The 26402-nt window shown below is 33.6% G+C and overlaps 1 protein-coding gene across 1 annotated transcript in view; it reads left to right on the top strand.

Annotated features, from left to right (window-relative positions):
• DCDC1 (doublecortin domain containing 1) overlaps positions 1-26402 on the top strand; it is a 382580-nt gene that overhangs the window by 86381 nt on the left and 269797 nt on the right. The window contains exon 9 of the mRNA XM_088789501.1: positions 4435-4601. Coding sequence (XP_088645627.1) covers positions 4435-4601 — 167 coding nt within the window. The remainder of the gene's footprint in view (positions 1-4434; positions 4602-26402) is intronic.

Raw genomic sequence — 26402 nt, 5'->3', positions numbered from 1 at the left:
CTGAACAGTTTTTCTTATGAATACCATTTGAACTCATCGTGTTCGGAGTTCTTAGAGAAAATTATCTTTATTATTTACAATAGCTATTTTTACCTTAATCTAATATTAATTCTATGTTATTTACGTTTCACTGTGTGTCTTTTCCCATAGTAGCATGATTATGACAGGGTAGGATAAAGCACTAAGAATTTTCCAGACTTTTAAAATACCCACCTCTGTGCTTCACCTGTGTTGTTAATGCTTCATTACCAAATTGTATTGTTCTCCTTTTATATTTATTTTCCTCCTAGTCTTCAAAATAATTTTATATGGAAAATTAAAATAAAACAATTGTACATAACCTAACCGTGCTTCAAAATTCTGGTATATTTATCAAATTTTGATCAAATTTTCTTTAGGTCGTAGAAAATTATAGATTCGAAGAGATTGTATATAGTTGGATTCATGGTCCTAAAACTAACCTAAAAGACCTTCCACAGTATATCTGAAGTATTTTTTATTCATCCAGTAATCATTTATTTAGCACTGCTTTTATCAAACTGAAAAACATCATAACCTCAAACCCCAAAGGGTTGGAAGGAGAGAAGATAAGGGCTAATACAAATTAATAAGGCAAAAATAAAAGTATAAACAAAGCTCTGGGAAATTTAGAGGAGAGGTAGCAATTAATTGTGTCTAAATAACAAGGTATTTTGCCAGAGGATGTAATGTTTGATATGAGCCTTGAAGTACAAGAATATATGAACAGGTAGAAAAAAGGAGGAAGAAATACAAAGGAAATGGAAAAGCATGAGTGAGAAAAGTATCAGTTGATAGTTATGAAATTGATATAGCTACTACTTTTAATCATATGCTCTATTTACTCAGTACTAACTCTATGATGCTCAGTACTAACTCTATCCGGGGAAGTTACTCTTTTTGGTTACTTGGTCTCTTTACCCATCATCCTCAGTCTTAACTCCAAATCCATTGGAACTACTGGATTAATTTCAATTTGCCCCATAGTTATAATTTGGGAATAAACAAAATGGATAGAAAAAGCAATCATCCATATAACTTTTTGCCTTTCCAGTGGTGGAAATGACCCCAATGGAATGATCACATTTGACTGATCTATGCATATTGATAAATTTAAGCAATGATTAATTCCCAACATTTATCTAATAAAAATGTTGAGGACTTGCTTAATGAAAATATTGAAATTACAGAAAAGCAAAATTCTTGCCACAAGCATGTAAATAGGAAAAAGTAGGTAGAACGACCACCATAAAGGCCTCAAACATAAGAAGAAATGCTATGCATAGCAATGCAAGCAAATATTAAAGAAACATAGGATAATAGGAACCAGCTAACCTTCTTGAATGAGGTAATATTTCTGAATGGCAGATTGAAGGAGAAGCTCCTGGTTTGGAAGGACACACAAAATAATATCCTGGAGTCCATTCCCTGGGAAAGACATATATTATTTTTCATTAAATAGTTGTGGTAGTCTTTGCTAGCTCATAGTAACATCCAGGTTTATACTCTTTTCAAGGCTCAAAAGTATCTGCTATCCTTTCTAAACGATTGCCCTTATTTCTTGCACGTCTATGCAATAGTATTCTTTAACAGAAGGAAGTTTTGTTTCAAAAACAGAGAAAACGACAACTCTACATAAAAGAGAGAAAAAACATTGGATAAGAAAACTTATGGGTTTTCTTTGGTGTAGAATATTATGACTAGCCACTAAAACTCTTCAAAAACAATGCACAGTCATTAAAATCTATCGTTGAGTTTGAAAAGTCAAGTGACTTCTTTTTTTTAAATCAGTTTTTCTGTTATCTTTTGTAACCATCATGTTAAGCCAACACTTCTTTTTTATGGAGAGTTCTTTAATTCCATCCGATTAATAAACTTTATTTTTTCAATTTTTTTCAATATATTAAGATGATTTATACTTCCTTTCTGAGTACTTAGGCATATCATTTTCTTATGTTTTCTGTACCTTCCTACTTAGTGGAAACATTGTTTGTTCTTGGAGTGTGCTTTGTCTTCCTTTTCAAGAAGATCATCAAAGTTACTAGTTTGCAGCTTCCATAAAGAAAGAGCTTTCTAATCCCTAGTTCAGAGGCTAACCTTTATTAGCACTCTCGTGGTTATAATGAGGACCTTGCTTCCAGCAGGGAGATTCTGGAATACTGAACAGATTATTCAACAAGTTCAGAGCAGATTCTGAAGTCCCTTATAAAACCTGCTTGTGAATACTGCTTTCTTTGCTTTGCTGTTTCTGGTTTCCATAGTATTCCTAATTACATAAATCATGGGGAGCATGGGAGCTATTCCATCCAGTATCAGTTCTGACACAGCTTGCATTTTGATATAATTTATGTGTTTTTTTTTCTTCTAAGCTGTATTTTTCCTTAAATTCTTATGGAGGGTACAAACTCTGAAAAAAATAGTTTTGTGTTAGAAGATCTATGAAATTTTTCTTTGGAATCCCTTGCACTGACGTAAAGAATTGAAAGTTATTTGTGACAAGCATGTATGAATAAGGTGACAAGTGTAGATAATCTGACCAAATTTTATCAGGTTTCAATTCAAGATTAAATCTAGGATGTAAATCATTCATGTTTATTACCTATTTGTCTCAATTTATTTAACTTAATTTCAATTTAGCAGCTATTTATGTAATGCCTCTCCACGTTCAAAATTGTGCTAGATTAAATGAGTGTACTAATTAAAAATGTACAAATTAAAATCTAACACATAGTAATAGATGAATGTTTTAGCAGTTAACTAAAAGCACTGGTGATTCTTAAGCTAAGTTTCTTTAGGAAAAATTATTATCAAGATTGACTTATAGTATACATTTTTTGAAAGATTAAGGAGTTACAATCCTGAAAATAAATTTCTCTTTTACTTTTTATTTCTTTTATAATATATGTGATCTTATGTGTATTTTTTTAAGTTCAAGGTATTTGTGATGATAAATGTATGGAGAAAAGCAATTGCTCAAAGAGTATAAAAATGGTTTTGATGTGTGAATTTTAGGAATTTATTTTTAGGCTGGGTGAGTGCGTTTCATGCTTGCATCTGAAGATGTCTAGTCATGGAGTCATAATTTCCTTTTAACTTTATTTATAGTAGTCTTAGAAAATTTTAAACTCTATTTCCAATGTTCTCCTCAGTGTTGAATATATTAGAAAGAATTTAAATTGTGCTTTGGTAGAGAGTTGCAGAACTTACTGCCGTAAAATGCATAACTTTTTTACTACGAGACAAATTCAGCAGAATACCACTAGCAAAGGCCATTTGCATAACTCAGCCGCTCAGCAGCTCAGTTGAACCTAATTGTAATTCAATTTCCAGATTGCTGTGCTAGGCTTCTCTGCATAAAATATGCAACATATAACATAACCAATGGCATAGACCTATCTTCTTTGCTGGTGATCTATTTAATTTCTTTCTTTTTTTTTAGCAAAAATATGTATCAGAATAAGGTAACCAAGCTGTGTAGTTATTTTAAATGTTTATGTTTTGTCACATGTATACACTTAAATAATGACTAAATAAAACAAATGATATCCTTTCATTTCTCTGAGTTCCCAAGTGTGCCTAAAATATTTTTTTATTTCTTTATTTCTGGCTTTTCAGAGGGAAATTAAATCTTAAAAAATGTTAGCTAGCTGGCATGTTATTTGACTATTTTACACTAGAAAGACTTCATAAGCTAATCATGTGAAAAAGTGTATAAACATGTCTGTCAAGTCCATATGGATGTTGCAATACAGGCCCACAAGTAAATATCCTCTGTCTGTTTACAAAGCACATACTGGAATAACATTCCTAAATCTTTGACTAGCTTATCTCCCAGAAACTTAAAAACAAAAGGTATGATAAAATGCGTGCTTAAGATTCTCTCCCTTTACTTTTAAACAGCCTTGCCACCCTGTTTTATGGGTTATTTAAGCAACAGCAATGATGACTTGAGTAGGATGGCTTATAAAGGTGTGGATTATATTTTATGAATAATTTCCAGAGGTGATGTTTTATAGACTCCTCTATGGGAAGCTATATACAGAAACAACATGGATCTTACAGTTTTATCAGGACAATGCAAGTAGATTTCAGCAAGGTTGGTTCCAACTCATCTGTGATAAATGAGAAGATAAGGCAATCAGTGCACACCATGACACTCTGTGCAGCTAGTTAGGCACACTTCAGAACTATTCAGGTGTGCTCACAAAGCTTATGAGTCTTGCATGGGGGGTGTCTCAATATAAATACATCCTTCATGGTGGCCACTAGTAATGCAGGAATTGCCTCTCTAAGACTTAACCTAGGTCAGATATAAATAATAGATGTTAAGAGTTAGCTCTGGTATTGGGGCTGTGTTCCAGGCAGTCTATTTCAGTCGGGTCAAAAGAATTTATTTTCCCTTATTTTCTCGCATAGTTCCTCTGCTCGAAAAATGCCTGCAAAATTCCATCACACCTTTGCGGGGACCTGTTTGGGTCTCTAAGGGAGAAGGTTTCAGCCCCTCAGGAGCTAAGATGTACATCCAAGGAGTTCTTTTGGCCTTGTACCAACGCTTAAAGTCTGCAAAAAAATATTATAAACAGGTGAGTCATCCCTCTTTAAAAACTGCTTTATTATATGTTTTAAAATGTACTTGGTTGTATAGAGGCAATGATTGGCATCATGTCATAAAAGAACTGTGACATGTATTTTGTGAGCTCAGTGCCCGTTAGGGAGCCAAAATGCTTCTTCTGTAATCTCAAAGCCAACAATAATGGGGCTAATTGTATCTGTCTTTTGGTATGGGATGTCATATGTCTCATCTTTTCTTGCTACATACTGTGCAAAGCAAAGGCAGCTTCTTATGTGAAAATTCAATAGACAGTTACTTTAAATAAGAAAATGAATAGCTCCTAAGGCATTTGATGGTTGAAATGTTCAGTCTTCTATTTTTTTGTTTTCCAGTTTGAAATCAGAATTGTTATTGTAGAAGTAGGGCTAAAATATAACCGATTGTATTCTGGGAAATGAAGTTGTGAATTAACTTCATATCAAGAGTTACGTACCTCACTTATGCTTATTTAATTTGTATATTTCTGGACCTAAAAGTACAGAAATAGAATTAACATATTCGAATTAGGTTCAGGTAGATTTTGTCCCTTAATTTCTAAGTATCCATTCCATAATTGTGAGTGTGCGTGTGTGTGTGAAGACTTTGATATTTTTATAACTACTTATAGGGACTTCGATTTATTTTAAAGTAGAATTCACATTGTAAAGCAGAATGATTGATGGCATTTATAAAATAAAAATGGAGTTGCCACAGTTTTAGAATCCTCTTTGCACTTGGTCTTAAGCATACAATTTACCACGTTAAATAAGGACTAGGTTTTACATTTCTAACTGGGAGGTTTCAGTTTAGAACTGGGCTCATTATCTCAGGCCACAGGCTGCTGAAAAATGAATATTTTGAAAGCATCATGCTATTATTCTTTGTGTTGTGGGGGGAGAAGAGAGAGGGGGAGGGGAAATGGGCATGGAATTCAGTCTCAGTGTTCACACAGCACCTCCTGCTGTCTGGTTTGGAAAAGAACAGCTAGCATTGACAAGGAAATTCTTGAACTAAGGTATCCAGAACTAGCAAGAAACATCTTCCCGTGAGAAACTTTTATTCTCAAATTGCGATTGTTTTGCTTAGTTAATTAATTCAGTGAATCCATAAGTGAGATTAATAATTATCATGAATAAGGCTATTTATAATACGAAAAAATAAAAATCCAATCTTATTTTTAAGTATTCTTTATTAAGCTGATATATATAAAACTGGTATAAAATAATTTATTGTGTTTAAATTACTTTAACTGAAATATTATTTAACTTTTAAGATACAATGATATTATCAAATGGATTGTCACAAATTTAATTATAATCATTTGGTATTAAATGGTTTGATTCCACTTATTAGACAGTTTAAAATTATTTAATGTTAAAGAAACCATGAGGCCATTCTCCAATGCAAGAAAAGCACTGTTTACATCAAATCTAAAAAAATTTAAACAATTTCTAGATTTTATTAAAAGTGAGTGTTAGAGATAAGAAACAGCTCAGAAAGTAGTAATGGCATGCTTTTGTCTTCCATCATCTTAAATAATTAAAATAGGAACAGAGATAAACAGTTGTATTAGATTGAAAAGAGTGCTGTGTATTGTGAGAAAAGAAAATGCTTTAAGAATTACTGCTTTGAATTTAAAAGTTTCTTTATGACTCATAATTGATGAAAAGTATATTTTATTAAAATAAATATTACATGTAAATATGAACAAAAATTAACATTTTCAGTATCTCTGAAATTGTCTGTATCATCATTATCCCAAATTTAGAAATATTTAAAAACGTATGCTCTTTGCCATTCCTAGCTAAACCTTTTTTTTACTAAGTTGTTATAACTTAACTTTTGCACTGAACAGTTTTAATAACACTTGTTTACATTTTTTTCTTTTATACAAAAATGAAGAAAAAGAAACAGAAATTTGCATAGTATGCCATTCGTGCAAATTTCTATTTATTTCAGATATTCTCAATTATATGTTTGCTTGAGTCTCTTTTCTTTTGTATTGTTACATCATGACTTAATTGAACATTTTTGCGATGTTTGGAAAAGTTGCTGTAGTGGTACCATTATCAGGTCATCAGTGGTTAAGTGTTAAGCCTGGCAATAGCTTTATTTATGAGTAAGACTCAGCAAATATCCCTCTGTGCATTAATGAACTTTATGTGAACTGCATTTACTTCATTTGACCTTCGGGACACCCTTTTCTATTTAGCTTCATATAAGATTGTGTTAAGGAATCATTAGATAAAATGGAGATGGATGACGTTTTCTATTTCCTTAACAAATCTAAGCTTGTAAGTTACAGGACTATATGCACTCTTTATATCATTTCCATTTATACCACTTCTGAGATCATATATAAAAACAACAATATTGTTTTGCTAGGATTCTGTCAATAGATTGTAGACTTTGAGTCGATGTTTTGGAATTCCCACAGGAAATTTCTTTTAAGTAAACTGTGATCACATAGTTTTAAAAGAAAAGTCAGAACTACTGGTTTTATGTTTATGAACTTACTCATTTTTCAATTTTTAACTTTAACTTGGCTATTATAGCGTGCAACTGAATTAAGCCCACTCCATTAGTGTGGTCATAAATATATACTGATTTCTATATGTAAAATGAGATATTCTATTTAGGACATCTTAAAGTCACTTACTCTTACATTTATCACATTTATTTCCTTAAAAGTGGAAACATGGTAGAAATTGCTCAGAGCTCAGCAGAATCTATTTAATTGGTAATGTTTGAAGTAGCAGGAACTCGTCCCTATCAAATGCAGTTAACACTTTCGTAGATCGGGCCAGTTCCATCTCATTAGCATTCTTGTTCTGTCGTGGTGCTGTTGGTGGGGGTGTTGGAGTAGGAATGCCATTGTGTCGAGTTCCAGTGTTTGGGGACAAACACTGCTGTGGAAGGAACGTGTGAAAAGGCCACAGTGCTGTCAGTGAATGAGGAAGGCTGTGCTTTCTGTGTGCTTCAAGCAGGGAGGCTGTCATTCATAGGCCTAACACAGCTTAACAGAGGCCAAAACACAAGCCTGCACTACCTTTTAAAATGATATTAGTGATTTTTAAACATGATCTTCTTTATGTATGATCTACACAGAGCTTTTAGTTGCTGTCAGTAAACAAAATATATGTCAGTCTGTTCAGAAACACTGTAGGGATGCATAAAAGTCTATGGAGCTGGGCCAGAAAGCTATATAAATAATGATTCGGAATGGCTGATCTTAAGTACAAACGTGATTTTTGGGAAACATTCATTTCTGGAAATATCTTCCCCATTTGGATTCTCCTTTGAATTCTCCCTCCCCCCGCCGCCTCCCAATCCACCAAAGTCCTGGAGACTTTTAGATAATAAATGCACAGTACTCTTCTTTTAAAATACAATTTTTAAAAGAGCTCATAAACATAAAATTTTAATTATTTAAAGTGGTTCACAGTAGAGCCTAACAGTTGTTATAGATTGCATAGCAATTTCTGAAATTCAGAGAGAAACAAATGAAATGAGTATGTAACTATAATATCTTAACAACCATCTTAATTATGAATAACATTATAGTCCCTTTGGTACTTAAGACATGAAAAATTTGAAGGAATTTTTAACCCTACTCCTAATTTTCAGCAGTTTGGAAAGAAATGATCAACTTTGAAATTAAATTATCACTTGTTTGATTACTTAAAACAATAAACAGTAAAATACCCTCAAATATTTCTTACAGTCTTGGGCCATTTTCTAAATTTTGAGATTGTGTTGAAAAAAACTGATAATTTCTCTTTATGTCTGAAGCTTCAGTTACATATTTCTGTCATTTTAACTTGGAAATATATACTTAGGCTACTTGTAATAGATCATTACTTAATGAAGTTTGTTAAAAAGTACAATTTTCTGCATAAGTGATTTAAGTTGTTTTGTGTGTGGTATATGGGTCTTTTTGTTTATCAATTTAAGTAAAGTACTTTTTTGAATGTTATTAAATGCTATTTCTGAATTCTCCATATTTGATGCATTGAGTTTAAAAATCTCAAACACTAAATTTCTATTTCAAAAATTATGTTTTACATTTTAGACTGCAACTGTACTGTAACCTTTAAGTTGAGGCATATAATTAGATGAGGATATGACCATCCAACTTCAGCACATATTGATTTTGCAGTTTAAAATTGAAGTGTACTTTATTATTGCATTAAACTAACCTTTACCAATGCATGTAGATTTTGTCAAGAAATTCATAAGTTAATGTTAGTTCACTTTACCTACACTTTCAATAAGTTTGATACTTAGATACCAATAATAATATTATAATTCTATTCACAATAGATTTAGTTCAAAATATGCTTGAATTACATTTAGTGCTGACAGAATTTGATTGTTGTAAAATGTATTTTTAAAGGAATCTTGGTATTATAATTTCTTACAAAAGAAGTATTGAAAGTTTGTCTTTTCAGATTGTCTTTTCAGTTTGTCTTGTGTCTTTGATCAAAATCATATATTGGTCCTAACATTACTGAAGAAATAACTATTTCTATTTCATTTTCTATATATACTTCTTTCAGTGTGCCAGCTACTTTCCTTCCAGCTTTATTGAGATATAGTTGGCATAGAATAGTGTGTAAGTTTCAAGATGTACAATATGATGATTTGCTACGGTTATATATTGCAAAATGATTCCTACAGTAGGATCAGTTAACGCCTCCATCACTTCACAGAATTATCTTCTCTTTTTTTTTGTGGTGAGAACATCCGAGATCTACTCTCTTAGCAACTTCCAGGTATATAATACAGTATTGTTAACTATAGTCACTTGCTCTACCTTAGATCCCCGTCTATATATACATTAAAAATTGTGCTGTTTTCTTGATTTAGTTTTCCTGGGGCAATAATCAAAATATTTCAGTTTTAAACTTCTTGATGCCCTTTGAAACTTTGGAACAAAATCTATAATACCTAGACATAACTTACAATTAAAAACATTAAAATAATGTTACAGATATTTCAAAATGAAAACTACTTCTGCAGTTTCTGATAGGTAATTTTTTAGAATGTTAGATTGTTTGTAGATTTGAGTGATTGTTGAAATTTTTTCCCTGAAACCAAGCTACATTCTAGTTACTTTAAGTATTTTAAGAACCTTAAACTTGTGTCTTTTTCTAAGTGTCATGCTTTGAGCAGGCCTAACATCAGTTAAATGAAGTGAAAATTGCATTCTTGTCTTGATAGAGATGAAAATGGATTTCTGGTCATGAAATAGATGTAGTTGTCACTTTTTAAAAAAGGTGTCAGCAGTTTGCTTCAGTGAGTAAGGTGCCAATTCAGTATGGCAGTAAACTTGTGATCTGAGCAATCAATAAAATGCTTCAATAACTTCTGCTTCATTACACTTATAATAAGAGGCTATAGATCCGTGGCACATAAAATGTTGATAAAGAGGCTATGTGGGGACTGACTGTGACAATTTTCTTGAAAGTACAGTAAGTGCAATATTGCCATCTAGAGTTTGTGCATAGGTAATTATTACAGAGTGGGAGAAAATTACAATGAGATAAAACAAGAAATGATATTGAAACACTGTTTATTTTCCATATTTATCGATGACACATTTATCTTCATGGAACATTTCATTTGATTTGTCATAAAGTTGTTTCGGTCACAAGAAAAAAGATTAAATCTATATTTTCCTCTTAATTCTTTTAAAATTCTGGCTTAAAATTGAACTTTTTACCATGAAAACTATTTATTAAATGAATCACTTTGAAAAAAATTAGACTTAAATATTTTTTTCACGTGATAATTCAGTTGTATAAATACAGAAAGCTTTATTTACATCTCAGTTGGGTGCCTTTCAATTCAAAATATTATCTTTATTAATATTAAATACTCCTTCAAAAAATAAAAGCCAATTTACCTTAAAAATGGTATTTTAAAATAATTATATAGGAAGATGGACTTTTCTGATTATGTGATTATGAACATTTTTAATGAAGTGTAAGTTCCATTTGGGGATTATCTAAGAATATATCTTCATCCTTAAATCAACACTTTAAAAAGTGTTAGTTGACAAATTTTTTGACTAATTAAATTTTATTTAATTTTAAAATATTTTTGGATGAACTAGTATGAAAAATACATTTTTAAATGAAACATTATTGAGCTCTTTCTCCCTCTGAACTTGTGAATGAAAACGCCAGTTATTTAATAGAAAATTTTTAAAATTTGCATTTACATCTTTTATGATACTTAATATAAACAGTATGAGTATAGATGACTTAATAAGGAATGTTAACTGATTTGGAAAGGTTATTACTTTTGTTCTTCCATTTATCTATTTTTCAATTTGAATAGATAGCTTTTATAAGTTTATAGACCTGGGCCTTCAGAAGTCCCTGAGAACAATTTGGCATTAATAAAATAGTAATGCATTTCCCCCCCTAATATTATAGTGTTTAGGTATTTTCTTTTCTCATATGTCTATGTGTGAATGACTTTTATAATTGTAAAAAATGGAAATGAGTATAATATTAACTTATTTTCCTTTTCTGATCAAAGTTTTATCCTCAACAGTTCTAATATATTATCTCTACTTATATATAATTTAAGACAACTCTTTAGCTAGAGGAATAGCTCTCATTTTTGAACATTTTAATCATACTGAGTAGAAAACGTTGCATTTTAAAGCCTCCAAATAAGTATAGAATTGTTCTGGTAAATAAGTGAAAGTAGACCTGACAAATTTTCTTTAAATTACTCAACCACCGACAGGTATTATTGCCTATGACTCTTTTGAAATGAGAATAAATTTTATAGAGTTATAGCAGCAAAGTGAAAGAGTGTGTTTGATAGATTCCCTGAACAGTTTCAACACCCACAGGTATTATTTGTAAGAAAACAATCATGCCGAGTCTTCAGCTGGTTAGAGAGGGCACAGCATTCTATCTTCACCTGACATCCTATCTGTTCTGTCAACATCCTGGACCCCCTGCCTGCTGCCCCCTCCTCCCAAAACAATAATGCTCACTGAGAGGTTTGTGTGAATGGACAAGAATATGAATGTTTTTTTTTTTTTCTTTCCCTTGAAGAACTAAAACAGTATTGAAGGTATATTCTTAGGGGGAGGAAAACCAACCGTCTTGAGGAGTGACTTGTATTTTCTATTTTCTATTCAAATTCATCAATGTTGTCAGTGATTGTTAGTTAAAATCTTTGATTATTAAGGCTGACTACTGATTGATGAAACAGAGACTCCTAAGTATAAACATTTTGGAAATCGTTGGTTTGCTTTATTTTATTAAAAGACTATATAGTGGTTTCCTTTCACCTGTTGTTAATAGCATTAGTTGGAATATATAAGTCATAACAAGTTGCTGATTGTCCAATTCATCATTTGTTTGTATTTTATATATGTAACAAAAGATGGAAATGAGTGTAGCGTTAATTTCTTACTCTCTTCAGTCAAATTTTCTTGAGTTAACTATGCCAGAAAATTAATTCTACATAGTTACCTAAAAAATAAATGTAACTGCATCCTATTACATTTTAAAAAGATTTCAAGTTCCTAAGCAAAGCCAATTATGCATGGAAAAAGGATATGGCAAGAGTTAATTTATCAGTACAGTATATGTCACTGGGAAGTAAATGTTGAAAGTTTCAGATAAGAGAACGGTAGCATAGATAAAAGGTACTGAAAAGATAACTAGTTGTAAGCCTTGGCAAGCCACAAGGGAGTTAAATCTTCTAGAGCTGTATTGTCCAATATACTATCCCCATGTGGTTTTCAAATTTAAATTAATTATAATAAAATAATTAGTTCCTCAGTCCCACTATCCACATTTTAAATACTCAATAGCCACATCATCATAGAAAATTCTGTTGGACAGTACTGTTCTAGAATGAAGAAATACAGTCTAGATACCGCAATTATATTGGCATTGGATTCCACATTCTATGACTAACAAAATAACAAAGGATCTTTTACATATGATCTGAGTTTAGTTCAGTGTTGGGTAGATAAGATACTCTAGTCTTCACAAAACAAAACAAAAAAACCCACAAAAATTGTGGGGAAAAACCCCAGACCCACATACATCACAATCTATTTGCCATCTAACCACCGGATGGGCACCTGTAGGACGCTCTTTCAGGATCTCTATAAATAAACGATACAGTGTGGTATCCTTGGGGATTACGATTCTGGCAGTCACTGAATTAACATTATCTTGTTTGGTCAGAAAAGATCCCCCTCCCTGAAAAACAAACAAACAAACAAACAAAAAACTAGAGAACCAAAGAAGAAAATGAAATGTTGAAGAAGTATTGAGGACTCCTTGTTTGCTCAGTCTGTATGTTAACCAGAGTTGAGAATACGGGAGAACTAGCCAAGACCTTGCCTTAGGAAGCTTACATTCTTGTTTTTAAAAGATAACGCATATCCACATGACACTATTAAGAGCGTGCTTTGCAGTATATAATTAAGTACTAAAATTATGTGTAGGTCAGATTTTATGTTGTATGGGTGTGTAAATAAAACAAAGATTAAAAATAGGATGTGGAAAAATAGAGTGAAACATTTGAAGGTTGAAATGAACTTTAGAGGCCATCTAATCTAGTCCTCTAGTTTTATAGAGAATAAGTATAACAACAACAATAACAATACTGTACTTAGCAAATTGGGTGGTTGTGAGGATTAGATAGTTAATGCATATGAAAACTCTTAACACAGTAGCTGGGAAATAGTAAGTGATCAGTAGGTATTAGTTATCATCATCAGCATTATATGTATAATTTTTTTTCAGCTTTACTGAGGTATAATTGAGAAAGAAAATAATAAGATATTTAAAGTAAACATTGTGAAAGATTCCCACCATCTGTTAATTAACATACATCAATATATATCATTATATATAGTGAGAACATTTAAGTTCTACTCTTTAAGCAAATTTCAATGATACGATACAGTGTTATCAACTACAGTCATTATCTTTTACAGTAGATTCTTAGCCTTTATGCATTTTACAGCTGAAAGTTTGTACCCTTTTACCAACCTCTCCTTTTTTTTTCCCACTGCCAGCCCGTGGCAACCACATTTCTCATTTTGTTGGGATGAATTTGCCTTTTTTTTCCTTTTTAGATTCACATATAAGTGCTACCTTTCTTACTAATATTAGCGATAAAGCAGTTGAGATACTTGTTCAAAACGAGACAGCAGGTAGAGTAGTAGTGGGACTAGAGCCCTGTCCTTGCTTTAGCGTAGGTGAGGAATGCTTCATTAAGTGAGATAGGGGGAGAGATTGAAAAGGAGACTTCTGTAGGCAATGGCATGAATTTGTGAACGAGTAAGATGTTTTCAAACAGGTTGTACTTGATACAAAAAAGGTTATTGGTGACCTTTGAAAGCTAATGAAACCTTAGAGGGAATAGGAGTAAAGAAAGAATTGATGTTGAGGAAATAAGGACATTGGGTATAGATAAGACCTCTCAGAGGTTGGGAGTGGCCCATATTTTTGAGGTTCACAGTATATCTAATAAAGAAATGTCAAAACAGAATTTTAAAAGCTTTGGGTATATTTTACATGATTACACTTAAAATGAACTCTATCAACAACTCCCCAATATGACATAATTGTTCTATTTCTGTGATATTTACTACAAGAGTCTATAAATATATTAATTCATAAACCATACAGGTAGCATGGCCTGGTGATGGAATACAAATTTTATAAAGATTGTCTTCTTTGGTTGATTCTGTCACTATATCTCTTTGATTGTATGTCTAACTGTATTTGGAGGTTAGGAAAAAAGCTATATTTGTGGCCCATTTTGAATGTAAACCCAAGGCCACAAAGGCTTTCTTTAAACTCAGGATTGAAGTACCTGAAATCCTGGAGTGGTTGAAGACTGTGGATGGGGAATGAAAGTCATTAAGTTTGGAAAGCATAGACTTGAGTTTACCTTTGGAGGGAGATACATGTTTCAAGAAAGCAAATTCACACCGACACTACACAAGCTATGGAAAGAAGTATTTTTTAAATTTTGCTTAATCTGATTTGATCTTTCATACGAGGTATCACTCAGCGTAGTGGGGGGAAAATAAAAACTAAATTTCCTTCAGGCCAAATAAATTAACCGATTCTTTAGATAATGCTCAGCCTTTTGGTTAAAGAGGCTCAGTTGTGCATATTTCTGCCCTTCTTCTGTGTTCCCTCCAAGAAGTCAGCTGGGTTTATCTGGCGGAGCTGGAATTAGGTCACAACTGGGGTTGTTCCTCTTGCACATACACAAAGAGTGAGAGGGGAGTTTTAAGGAATGAATGACTACCTAGGTTCTTCTCAGCTTCCATGTGTACTTTTTATTAAAATTATTCTGCCTGAGATGTGACTACAGTGGAGGTATGTGCCATTTCTCCTTTCCCATCTTTCATTGTTCTTAGGCAGAGCACACTTCTCCCTCATCCTGAATCTATGTCGGTGCTTCACCTGGGAGTGTAAAAATGTCCAAGGCATCAAACAAAGGGACATTTTGAAGAATTGGTGCCATACCCTTCTTGTGGGGCTCCGAATCGCTTTCCTTGTTGTTATGTATATATTTCTGTTAAGGAAGAAATGGTCTAGACATACGAAGTTGAGGAGAAAAAAGAACATTTAATCTTTGATTGTTAAAGAAGAGCTTTTCCATATATTTTTAAAAAAATGGATGATGTTTGATATAAAATTGTTTTGATATTTAATCTCATAGGACAGAATTAAAAGAAAAATTTTTAGTAGCTTTATTTAGTAATGCCAATGTTTATAATATGCCAGAAAGGAGACAGCACCCCCTTTGCCACTGTTTTTAAGCTAAGGCTACAAAATTTTAAATGTCAGCTTAAAATGTTGGCATACAGTTTTCTATGTAAGGGGGACATAGCTTTCTAATTTCTTTTACGTAGTATGTGAGGAAAGTATTGTGGAGTTTTCATGGTGCCATGGAGGGAGAGTAGTCTTTTGAGCCGTACGTATGGTGTCCAGTTGCTGAGGTATTGCTGGCCTTGTCTGCTTCTGAGGTTTGCAGCTGATATAACTCCTGGACTGCTGGCTGCTCTCTGCTTGGTCAGGAGTGCTTTTTGGAAGCTGTAGCTTTAGCTTGGCTCTCCTTGCATTTCTACCACATTTCCCATCTTGCCCGTGGCCTGAGCAGGTCACCCTACAACCTCTGCAGAGCAGTCACTGTGGGCATTTGGGCTCTTAATATGTGTGGCCCTTCTGGCTTACAGCTTAGCTACCTTTTGGTTCCCAAGGGGCCATGTGAAAATTTGTAGGTCTTAGCCACACCCCAACTGAAAACAACTCAAGAAAGCTAGAGTATGGTCTTCTTTCTGTCTCCTGCACATTATTCCACTGCATTTACTCTGTGGCTCCATCTTCTTTGCTTCTGCTGAAGGTTGGTGAAGAGGGCGGGCTCAACATAGTCACCTCCCAGAATATCAAATGGGAATCCAGATAGGAACCATTGGCCTTAGCCTTATCCTCGACTTATATACCTGACCCCTTCTGGATTAAAGCTGGGAGGTGGGAGACCAAACCCTGTGTATCTCAGGTCTGCGTCATCTCCTACCCATCCCACACTTTCCATCCTACTACGTTTTTACTTCTTTTCCTTAGAATCCCTTGAAACCAAAAGTGGTGAACTTTGAGCTGTATGCCCCTTCTATATTGGTGGCTTTCAAACTTCTTTGACTGAAATCCATAGTAAGAAATATAGTTCCTATCATAATCCACAGGAAAAAATACGTTTTACATTGCAATTCAATATTATATTACATATACACCCTTCCACATAGCACAATATAACACTAGAGTTTTTCAAAACAAGATTTAACCTTATTAAAAGTGAGGCATTGTTGAAATGCTGGCGTGGACGCACTAAATTGATTATATAGCTCACCAACATATTATATCAGGACTATTTTTATCCTATACACCTTAACATGGTTTTTAAAATTTAAACATTTCTCCAATATTCTGTTACTAAATTTTCAACATACAGAAATGTTGAAAGAATTTTATGGTAAATACCTAAATACCTACCACCTCTAATCTAGTATTAACATTTTACTACCCTTAATTTATCAAATGGCTATCCATCTATCCATCCCTCTCTTTATCAAACTATTTCTAATGCATTTTAAAGTAAATTTCCGATATCACATACTTCCCCCTCCCGTCTCTTTTTCTTCCCTCCCTCCTTCACTTTCCTTCTTCCTTCTGTTTTACCCTTCCTCCCCTCCATTTATTCATTCATTCATTCCAAGCTGGCGTGAATGTTTTGTGTCTGGGATGTACTAGGTTGTTAAATATCTTGAATATTACTATGAACCAGAGATAGAAGAGAAACACAAAACTGTGAGAGAACTAAAGCCATAGGCCTGTTGGGCTGCTGGTTGGAAGTAATGTGTCTTGTCTACTGAAAGATAACAGGGACTTAAAAGATTCTGTGTGAAATTGGAGGATGGGACCTGGTTCACTGTGTGAAGGCAGGGACAGGGGTTCCCCGTCTTCTCAACGCCTATCTTAGTCTAGCTCAGGAAAACAGCCGGAAGAAATTTGCAGACCTACTGACAGGACCAGTGGACTTACAGAGACCTCTGGGCCTATTGAGAGCTTTGTTGGTTGGGAGTGTTCTATAAGATGTCAATTTACTCAAGCTGCTTAATAATGTGGTTCAAATCTTTTATTATCCTTGCTGTACTTGTGGATTTGTTTATTTTTTTCAGGTCTATAAGTGTTTTCTAAAAATACTTTGAAGCTCTGTTAGTGGAGACATATACATTTAGGATTATTATATTTTCTTCATGAATTGACATTTTAAAACCATGAAATGTTCCTCTTTATTCCTGGTAATATTCTTTGTTCTGATGTCTACTTTGCTTTATATTAATATAGCTACTCTAGGTTTCCTTTTAGTAGTGTTCTCACGAGATATTATTTTCAATCATCTTACTTTTAACTGTGTTTTTGTATTTAAAGTGATTCTTGTAGAAAGAATATATTTGGGTCTTGCTTCTTCCTCTATTCTGACAATTTCTTGCTTTTACTTGGAATGTTTAGACCATTTATATTTAACATAATTATCAATATGATTGGGTTTAATCTTGTCATTTGTGTGCTATTTGTCTCTCTTGTTCTTTTTTCCTTTATCTTTTCTCCTTACCTCTTTTAATCATTTCGTTTTATCTCTATCATGGGCTTATTAGCTGTATATCTTCGTTTTGTTTTGTGTGTATGAGTGTATGTGTAGTTGCTCTAGGATTTACAACATACCTATTTAACTTTTCATAGTCTATCTTTGAATAATATTTATTACTTTACAATAAATTTAAGAAACTTATACCAATATATTTCCATTTATCCTTCCTTTTCTTTGTGCTACTATTGTCATATATTTATGTCTTGAATATTTCATTGTTTTAAAGTAAAGAGAAATAAGAAAGACATTTCCATTCCATGTAGGAGAATAGGAAACACAAGCTAGAAAAGATGATGGGATGACTATTGGACAGTGGTGAGATGACTTAAGAAGATATTCTAGTATTAAGGAATGAGGAGAAATAAATTTGAACTTATAAGAGAGTTTTGATGATGGGAGACTCATGAAACCAAGAAGGAGAAGATAAGTGGAAAGATAATGTTTATATTTAGAATATAATTTTCTCTTGTGTTTGAAATTCTGAAACTAAATGCTTCAATTCTAGGCAAACTGTGTGTGTCGTAGCTTGCAGATTTCTTCTCTAACAGCTTCTAATGGAATTGAAGGTGATTTGTTTCCTTGTTCAGCCTAATGGTTACCACAGAAACAATTCAAAATGAATAAAACAGAGGAAAAAGAATTGGAAAAAAATGCAGATTCAATATTCAATTTCATATACAAATAATTTTTATTCTAAATTTATTCTACAATTTTTACCCAAAAAATTGTTTTCCTGTAATTTTATTTTCTTTTGCTGTAAATCATTTATTCCTACAATGGTGTGTGTGTGTGTGTGTGTGTGTGTGTGTGTGTGTGTGTGTGTGTGTCTTTAGCGCTATCTTAGGCATGGGGGCTGGCCAGCCTTTGGAGCATTGTTGCTCCAGGTTAAAGCTTGTTCAAACTTGTCCTTGCTGTGATCACTCCCTCCCTGCTTCTTCCAGCCATGCATGAGAATCAGCCTTATTACTTTTAAAATGACACTTCATATGCTCAGAAAATTCTGCTATTCAATTTCAGCAAAATTATCTATTTACCCATCAAATTCTACCGAAAATCAGGACCTTGTCATAGAATTGAGATGTTTTTCAGGTTCGGTGTACAACCAATGTACCAATTGATGGGAGTGGGGGAGGGAGAACGAAGTAGAAAGCTTTAAGTTAAAAGTCAGAATATAGGTTTGAAGTACTTCTAAAAATGTTACTCAAAGTAATATTCAATTTTTAATCCTTTCCAACCTCTCACCTGTTTGACACTTAGCTGTTTCATCTTATTGTGACCTTTTTTTCTTTCTATAAATGTATATTTATCCTGATATCATGAAAGATGGAATTTAGTTCTTGAAGCCTTCTGCAAATGTCATTGGACACTGGACAGTAAATGTAGCCCAAATAACCTGATGTCAGGAAATATAAAAATCAAGGCAGCATTCTAATGACAGTAGCTTTTAAAAAGTGATGTCTGTTTAAGGAAGTGTCTTTTGTTAACATTTAGGTAGTGACTAGAAATTAGAAACAGAAAATAGGACTTGAAAAGGTAGTCAATGCTTTAAGCTTTTCTCTTTAAACATTTATTCTCAGGGTAGCAAGAGAAAAGCTTTTGGAGAAAAGAATAACAATGGTGATGATGATTATATTATCTTGTATTTTGTACCAATGTGTATATCAATTGCTTTAGTTTCCTGGTGTTTGGGCTTTTGTGAGAACTTCATTACACATTAGAAAAGCTATCTCTTATTTTTCTTCCCATGTCCTCATTAATTATAAAAACAATCTTTCTATAATCACACCTGTATATTGTCTGCTTTTGCGGAAATATTTATATTATGACTCATTTTTTTTCAAAGTAAAAGACTGAAAGACAGAAATGCAGTATGAACATTTCTCCACTTAGTGAGAACATACTTTAGAGAGGAATTATTTCTGCATCTTGTAATACTTAAATTTCTTTGAAATATATAACATAGATTTTCAAATAATGGCCAGTTGATAAAAACAGGTTGAAAACATAATCTTTCTTAGACGCTATGGATGGAAATATAGAGTATACATTATAAAAAAAACTATTAGTTGAATTCCACTTACCTATTATTTCTCTACTAATTATTTTCTACAAAAATGAAATGGTATTACTTTTATTTTTTAAAGGTAGAAAGGAAATCTATATAGCATATGTATGTTGGATCATTTATAACAGTATGTGTCCAAGGACATCTCAGTTTTAAAGTATCCTGTCTTATAATAATTAATTTCCCTTTCAATCGAGTATGTACTTGCCTTAAACAGAATAGTTTCAGTTTACAATCATTGGAATGACACATGTAGAAGTGCATTATTTTTCTGTGCAAGACCTAGTTTCTAGTGACAGCATGTGGATCTTTTTTTAGAGTTACTTCTGGTTTTCTATCATATGTCTAATTTGCAGATGGATGATATGTAATACTTTGTGCTTTTCCTTTGTATACATATATGCATATGCTTCTCCCACTTGTGATTTTATTCACTCAGACATGTTTTCAAAATCTCCCTGAGTTGTTTACAGCCCTCCAGATCAGAAACTGAACACATCTAGTTTTTTTCATAGTTTGATTTAAAATCATTTTGAAGTTCATATATTTCAGCTTGCACTTGCAAATAGACCTACCCGTTTTCAAATGTACAAATCAGCATGGATCAAAAATAAAGGCATCTCACCTACTTCTTGCCTTAATTTCCTTATCTTTGTGGACATGAGAGCTGCTTGCTTTGGGAATGTCTGTGAAATGTTAACCTTTGCGTGGGCTGCCCCACCGCCCTTTTCCTTCCTCTTCCTCCCCTTGTTGCAGGCTCAGTGTGGTGGGGTGGGGGTGGATGGTCCCAGCAGGGAGGAGTCTTCGTTATTGCCCTTTTTAACACCATTTATAATGTTGTTTCTGAGGGAAATATAGTTTGAGTCTTATCCTAATCAATATACACGTTAATTGAAACAAAGTCCACTTGTAGTGTTAAATAAAAACAAAGAAAGATTTAGATCCAATGACTGATAGATGAGTGGAATTATTTTACTGCTGGGCATGACACAATCTGATTTATGCTTTAGACGGACCACTCTGGCTGCTGTGAGCGTGGAAGCAGGAAGCCCGGTCAGCCGGGACATGAAGTTCAGGGGAGGGAAAGTGGGACAGATCTTTTAAAACCAAAAGCCACACACCATTTCTGTCCACTTGGCACAGAGGGGCTAGGACTCTCTGGGCTTGTCTATGAGATACATGCTGGGTGGCTAGAGGTGGTTTCTGCTGCATGAAACATGAAACACTTGGGGTCATGGCATATAACTGATCCTGCCTTAACTGATCTGGCAGGAACAATTTGGTTTTATGACATTGACCGTCATTTCAGCAGAAGTGAGGTCTGCAGTGGGCTAAGTGGCCAGCTTAGGGTTTTTAACTAGTTTGGACTCTGAGGGGTAGATCTATCCCTTTGCAAATGGAGTGTCCACAGCTACAGCTAAGTCAGAATCCTTCTCAAGGGTGCGGAGTAGTATCACAACTCACCTATGGATTCTGAAATTGGAGGTCAAGTGTTATAAACTTTTACAGCATCAATTAACCTCTAGATTTTTGTATGTGTGGATTATAAATTCATATTTGATTTTAAGCTTTTATAAGCATTAGGAAATTTATCTGTGGGTCTGATCCTCTCTCTAGCGATCATCTATTCATTCCTATCTTCTATGACCCCTTAGAAGGGGAAAATAATATTCCTATTCATAGTTACAGTCCCTTTCTGCCCAGATTAGTAGCAGTTCCAGTGTATCCTCTGGAATGCTCCCCTTCTGAAGTTTCTTAGTATCCTTTATTATTAACACATCTCGGGGGTACCATTCTTATTGCATTAGTGAATCTGTAGTAACAGCTCTTTTATCTCTGAAGGGAAGGGCTTAGGAACTCTAGTGTGCTCTTCCCCAGAAGCACCTTGACTCTGCATTGCAAGTGTGGGATGGGTAGCTTGGTCAGGCCACGGATAAGATTGTGTGACTCCCTTCTCCCAGGACAGTTACTGCCTGTTTGCCTTATGTTTGTGAAACAAGTACCATTCCAGAGCTTCTTTCTAGAATGAAGGCCTGCTCTACGATTTGCTGCCTTCATTGTTAGGCAGAGAAACGGTTGATAAGCTTTGGCTAACTGGGGATTGTGTGAATACATGTACACAACACACACATATATACGTATGTTATGCATGTATATCATATCTATACACACACAAAACTTAAAATCTTTAGATAACTAATACTGAACAAAAATTTATATTTTAGTTATTTGGACGTGCTTGAATTTGCTTTAGACAAACTTAATTTTTTAAATGTGGGAATTTTAACCCTGTATGGGTGTGGATTTGATGAAAGAACTTACCCATATTCATGCATATACATAAGTTAAATATATAACTATTAAAATATCTTACTTACCTTTTATTTATATTACTTATGGATATTTTACAATATTAAATATAGATTAGTTTGCATTTTTATACTTAATTGCATGTGTTTACAGTAATTTGTTTCTCATGTTGCTAAAGGTAAGAAACAAATTACCCTGAATTAGCATGTCTTTTAAATTTAGCCACATTATATAGCAAATAATTTCCTTTTCCTTCACAAAGATGTTTATATTAGTGACCTAAAATGATACAAATACATTTCCATTATCTTATTTGTAACCTGTAATTTCTGAAGACCAATTTAAAGTATTAGGTTGGTGCAAAAGTAATTGCAGTTTAAAAGGTTGAAAATAATTGCAAAACCCACAATTACTTTTGCACCAACCTAATATGTTGTCTCTTTAAGTGACATTAAATTAGACCTCAGTCATCTGTTTCCTGTCACTTCCTATTATTTTGTACTTGTTCATCAATCCTTGTGGGAAATCAGAGCATGTATAGCTCTCTCTCTGATCTGCATAATGTTCGGTGAGGGTGTGGTCAGGAGAGGCCTCCCCTCTCCTTCCCTCTTCTCCTCTCCCCTCCCCTCCCTTCCCTTCCCCTCCCTTCCCCACAGACTGACATTCTCCCCCAGTCTCCTGCCCACTGTTAATCCCACTGGTTCCTGGCCCTGTGAAGCAGAATAAATGAGACTCTTAAAAAAGCAACTTAAACTCTATTTAAAGGTTTACATCTACTTTTGCAATATACATATTGAAATTTAGTCTTTTGTTGTTATTCATTATTTTATGCTTCATCATCAAAGTTTCTTACAGTTAAAATATTAACCATTGTTCCAGGGTGTTCACTTCAGAAAATCCATGGGCAAATGACCTTATTCTGTAATAGTCTGGGGGATTATATATGCACACATTTCTAATTATGGAGACACATTGTTTGCAACTGTGAAACAGGTTACCCCATGTGGTAACCTGATCATCCTCTTTTCATGAAAACAGCTCTTATTTTTAATAGTGAATTAATAATTTTCATCCATTTTTAAAAACATATAGGAGTTTTCCCATAAGTTAATAAATGATCTCCTATAAAATTACAGACATGTATAAAGCATAAAATGAAAATCTTCCAACCAAAACCATCCACCAGAGATAAGTATTGTTAATAACATTTTCTAGGCATATTCATGTAAAAAATATATATATACACACACATATATATACACAAAAAAAATATAAATACTATATGCTTTTTTTTTTACAAGTAATATTCTGTAATTTGTTTTATTATTTACTGTTCAATGGACCTCTTTCCACATCACTATATAAAGAAAGACCACTTTTTATGGCTGTATGTATTCCACAGTTAGGCTTTGGGGATCTAATAACTCTTTTAGATGTTGATAAACAGGTAGATACTTTGATAAATCGACTCAGGAGCCAGATAGGAATTGAAATACAGTCTTCACTTTTCTATTAATAAGGTTAATGTGAGAAGTTGTTTTGATATGAGGCTAAAATAACCCCTGAATTGAATTTATCTACTCTTCCAGGGATGAAGTGACAGGAGAAAGCTTGCTTTCCCTGGAGGATGGCAAATCACTGCCCTGGCAGAAAAGGGGAAGTATGGCAGCCTGGGGTGGGGGGTGATGGAGTGGGGGGGAGAGAGAGAGAGAAGTGGGGGGACTTCTCTTAGTAGCACTGAGTATGAAATCTTAGAATTAGAATTATTGGTACAAATAATATCTACACTTAGTTTTCCACAGATGCTGCCTAATAGCCCATTTACATTCTACCCAAGGATGAATCAGAGCGCCGTTTCTCCACATCTTTTCTTTTACTCATCTGTGCCAGCCTGATAGATTAAAAAATTATCTCATTTAAGAAAATCCATAGACTGATTATTAGTGAAGTTAAATATATTTCTGTATGTTTATTGGTCACTTGTATTTCTTTTATAATTCATCCATTCATAATTTTACCCAATTAACTATGTTCACCTTCTCTTATTTATGTGTGAATATTCTCTATGGATTACGTGTTTTTAAATTATCTGTCATATAAAAATGTAGTACATTTCTCCCTAAGATTGTCATTTGTCTTTAAAATTTTCTAGTATCCTTTGACATATAGTAATTAAATTTCTATTTAATCAGCTTTGTCACTTTAAAAAAAAATAGCTTCTTGGTTTTGTATCATGCTGAGCAAAATTTTCATTCTAAGAGTATAAGAATATTTTTCCCTAGTATTCTTATTTTTTTACTTTTAAATCTTTAATTCATATGGAATTTATTTTTGTAGTTACGCTAGGAGTATAAAAGCCCATAATTTCCTATTATAAAAATTACTTTATTTGTGTTGTAAAACTTTAAAAGTATTAATTAACTGTGCTTAACTTTTTATTTCAAGTTCATAAATGAATTACTCTGGAAGTTTAGGTATCCTATAATATATTGAATTTTAGCTATGACTGCATATAGACTCTTTATTATAAATCTCTGTAGCAGAAAATAAAAAAAGAAAAACTGCACTATTTGATAGCTTATGTAGGAGGCCTTAAAAATATTGAAAGTGATAATTCCATTTGAATTTTTTTTTTCTTATTAAAGAACCAAGTACCTAGGCATATCCGTAAGTAATTAACTCATCTAATCTCAATTCAGGAAGCATGTCTGATTCAGTTCATAGTGAAATTAACTTTCAAATCCTAAGGCCTCCCAACTTAAAACAGTGGAGGTGGGATGGAAAAATAGGGGAAAAAATTAAAAAACAATTTGGTGGTAGCCAATGTGGATAGTAGCCACTGATTTTGAGGACTTAGTTGTATAAATACTGTTTTTGATAAATATGGATGGTCTTAAATAAATAGAAGAATGAATAAATCCTGGTCTAGGCCGTTGACTGGGCTAGACTTCATCATATATTCTACATCATAAAAATTATTATTACACTTTGGTTTTATTATTACACTTTCGATTTTTTATTGTTATGATAGTTTGATTATTTCGTTTTATTATTACTCTTTAGATTTTTATTGTTATGATGGTTTGAATAATGTCCTGTGAGAAATAAGAAAGCTTAAGTATGTGAGGGCAGTCGAGCTGTGACCCCCAAGCGCCGTCTGATTGGTAAAGATGGACTCTTGAATATGCATGTTGAGTCACGGAGGATGATCATCTATAGATGAGAACAATTACTTTAGAGTTTAAAAGTCATAAAACCTGAAGTAGCTCGTGGATCAACCAAGCAAACCAGGCCTCTTGAAAAATAGGCTACCTAAGAATTTATTCAACTTGCCTGCATAGGTCAAAGGAGCAGATTCCAGAGAAAGAGAGATATTTATCCTTTCATGGATCAGGGAAATAGTGGAATCCAGACATTAAGCCAGACTTCTTGAGTTCAAATCCCCTCTCTGCCTCTTACTGTGTGACTGTAAGTAAGATAACCTCTGTGTGTCTGGGGGTTCTTATTTATTGAATGAGAGTATCTATCGGGCACTGTGAGTATTCATGAGATAACATATAAAAAGGGCTGGGAACAGGGCTTGGCCCGTTCTGTGCTCCACAATAGGAGCTGAATAAATACTAGCAGTTATTCATCCTTTCAGCAGACGTTTCCTTAGTGCCTATCTTGAGCCTCATACGGGAAGGTAGTACCTCTTAGGAATGGGAACAGTTAATCCTGAGTGGCATGGTGTCTTCTGCCATGTAAAAGGATCTGCTATTGAATAACCACCTTTACTTTGCTTGGGAGGGCACTGGCTTGGGTCTATTCAAGAAAAACCAGAAAGCCAGGGAGTTCAGGCAGCCTGAGGAACTGGAACACCAAATTTTTGCATATACTTGAAGGATGATTGAGTTCTGGTGCTTATGAGTATGAAGCGAGACTAAGATTTATCAAGCATCTCCCGGGTGGCAGACACTGGTAGACATTTATGTTTGCTCATTGATTAATAATGTAAGTGAAAGGAGGAAGAAATGACTCTCCTCAATGCTAGGCTAACTCCTTCATTTGTTTTCTCTGGTCCCATCCCATCCCATCATCTCTGGTGTACCTTCCCTCTTTCTTGCACTTCCCTATATCTATCTGTTCACATTGGCTTCTTTTCCTTTCATGCTTATTCCTCTCCCCTAGCAGAAATCTTTCTACAACTCCTCTGCT

The sequence above is a fragment of the Rhinolophus sinicus genome, chromosome 14 (genome assembly GCF_057876585.1).
Source record: "Rhinolophus sinicus isolate RSI-liver-muscle chromosome 14, RSI-T2T, whole genome shotgun sequence".
Classification (NCBI taxonomy): Eukaryota; Metazoa; Chordata; class Mammalia; order Chiroptera; family Rhinolophidae; genus Rhinolophus; species Rhinolophus sinicus.
Note: the sequence above shows the minus strand (reverse complement) of the source record. Positions and strands in the feature narration are given on the sequence as shown.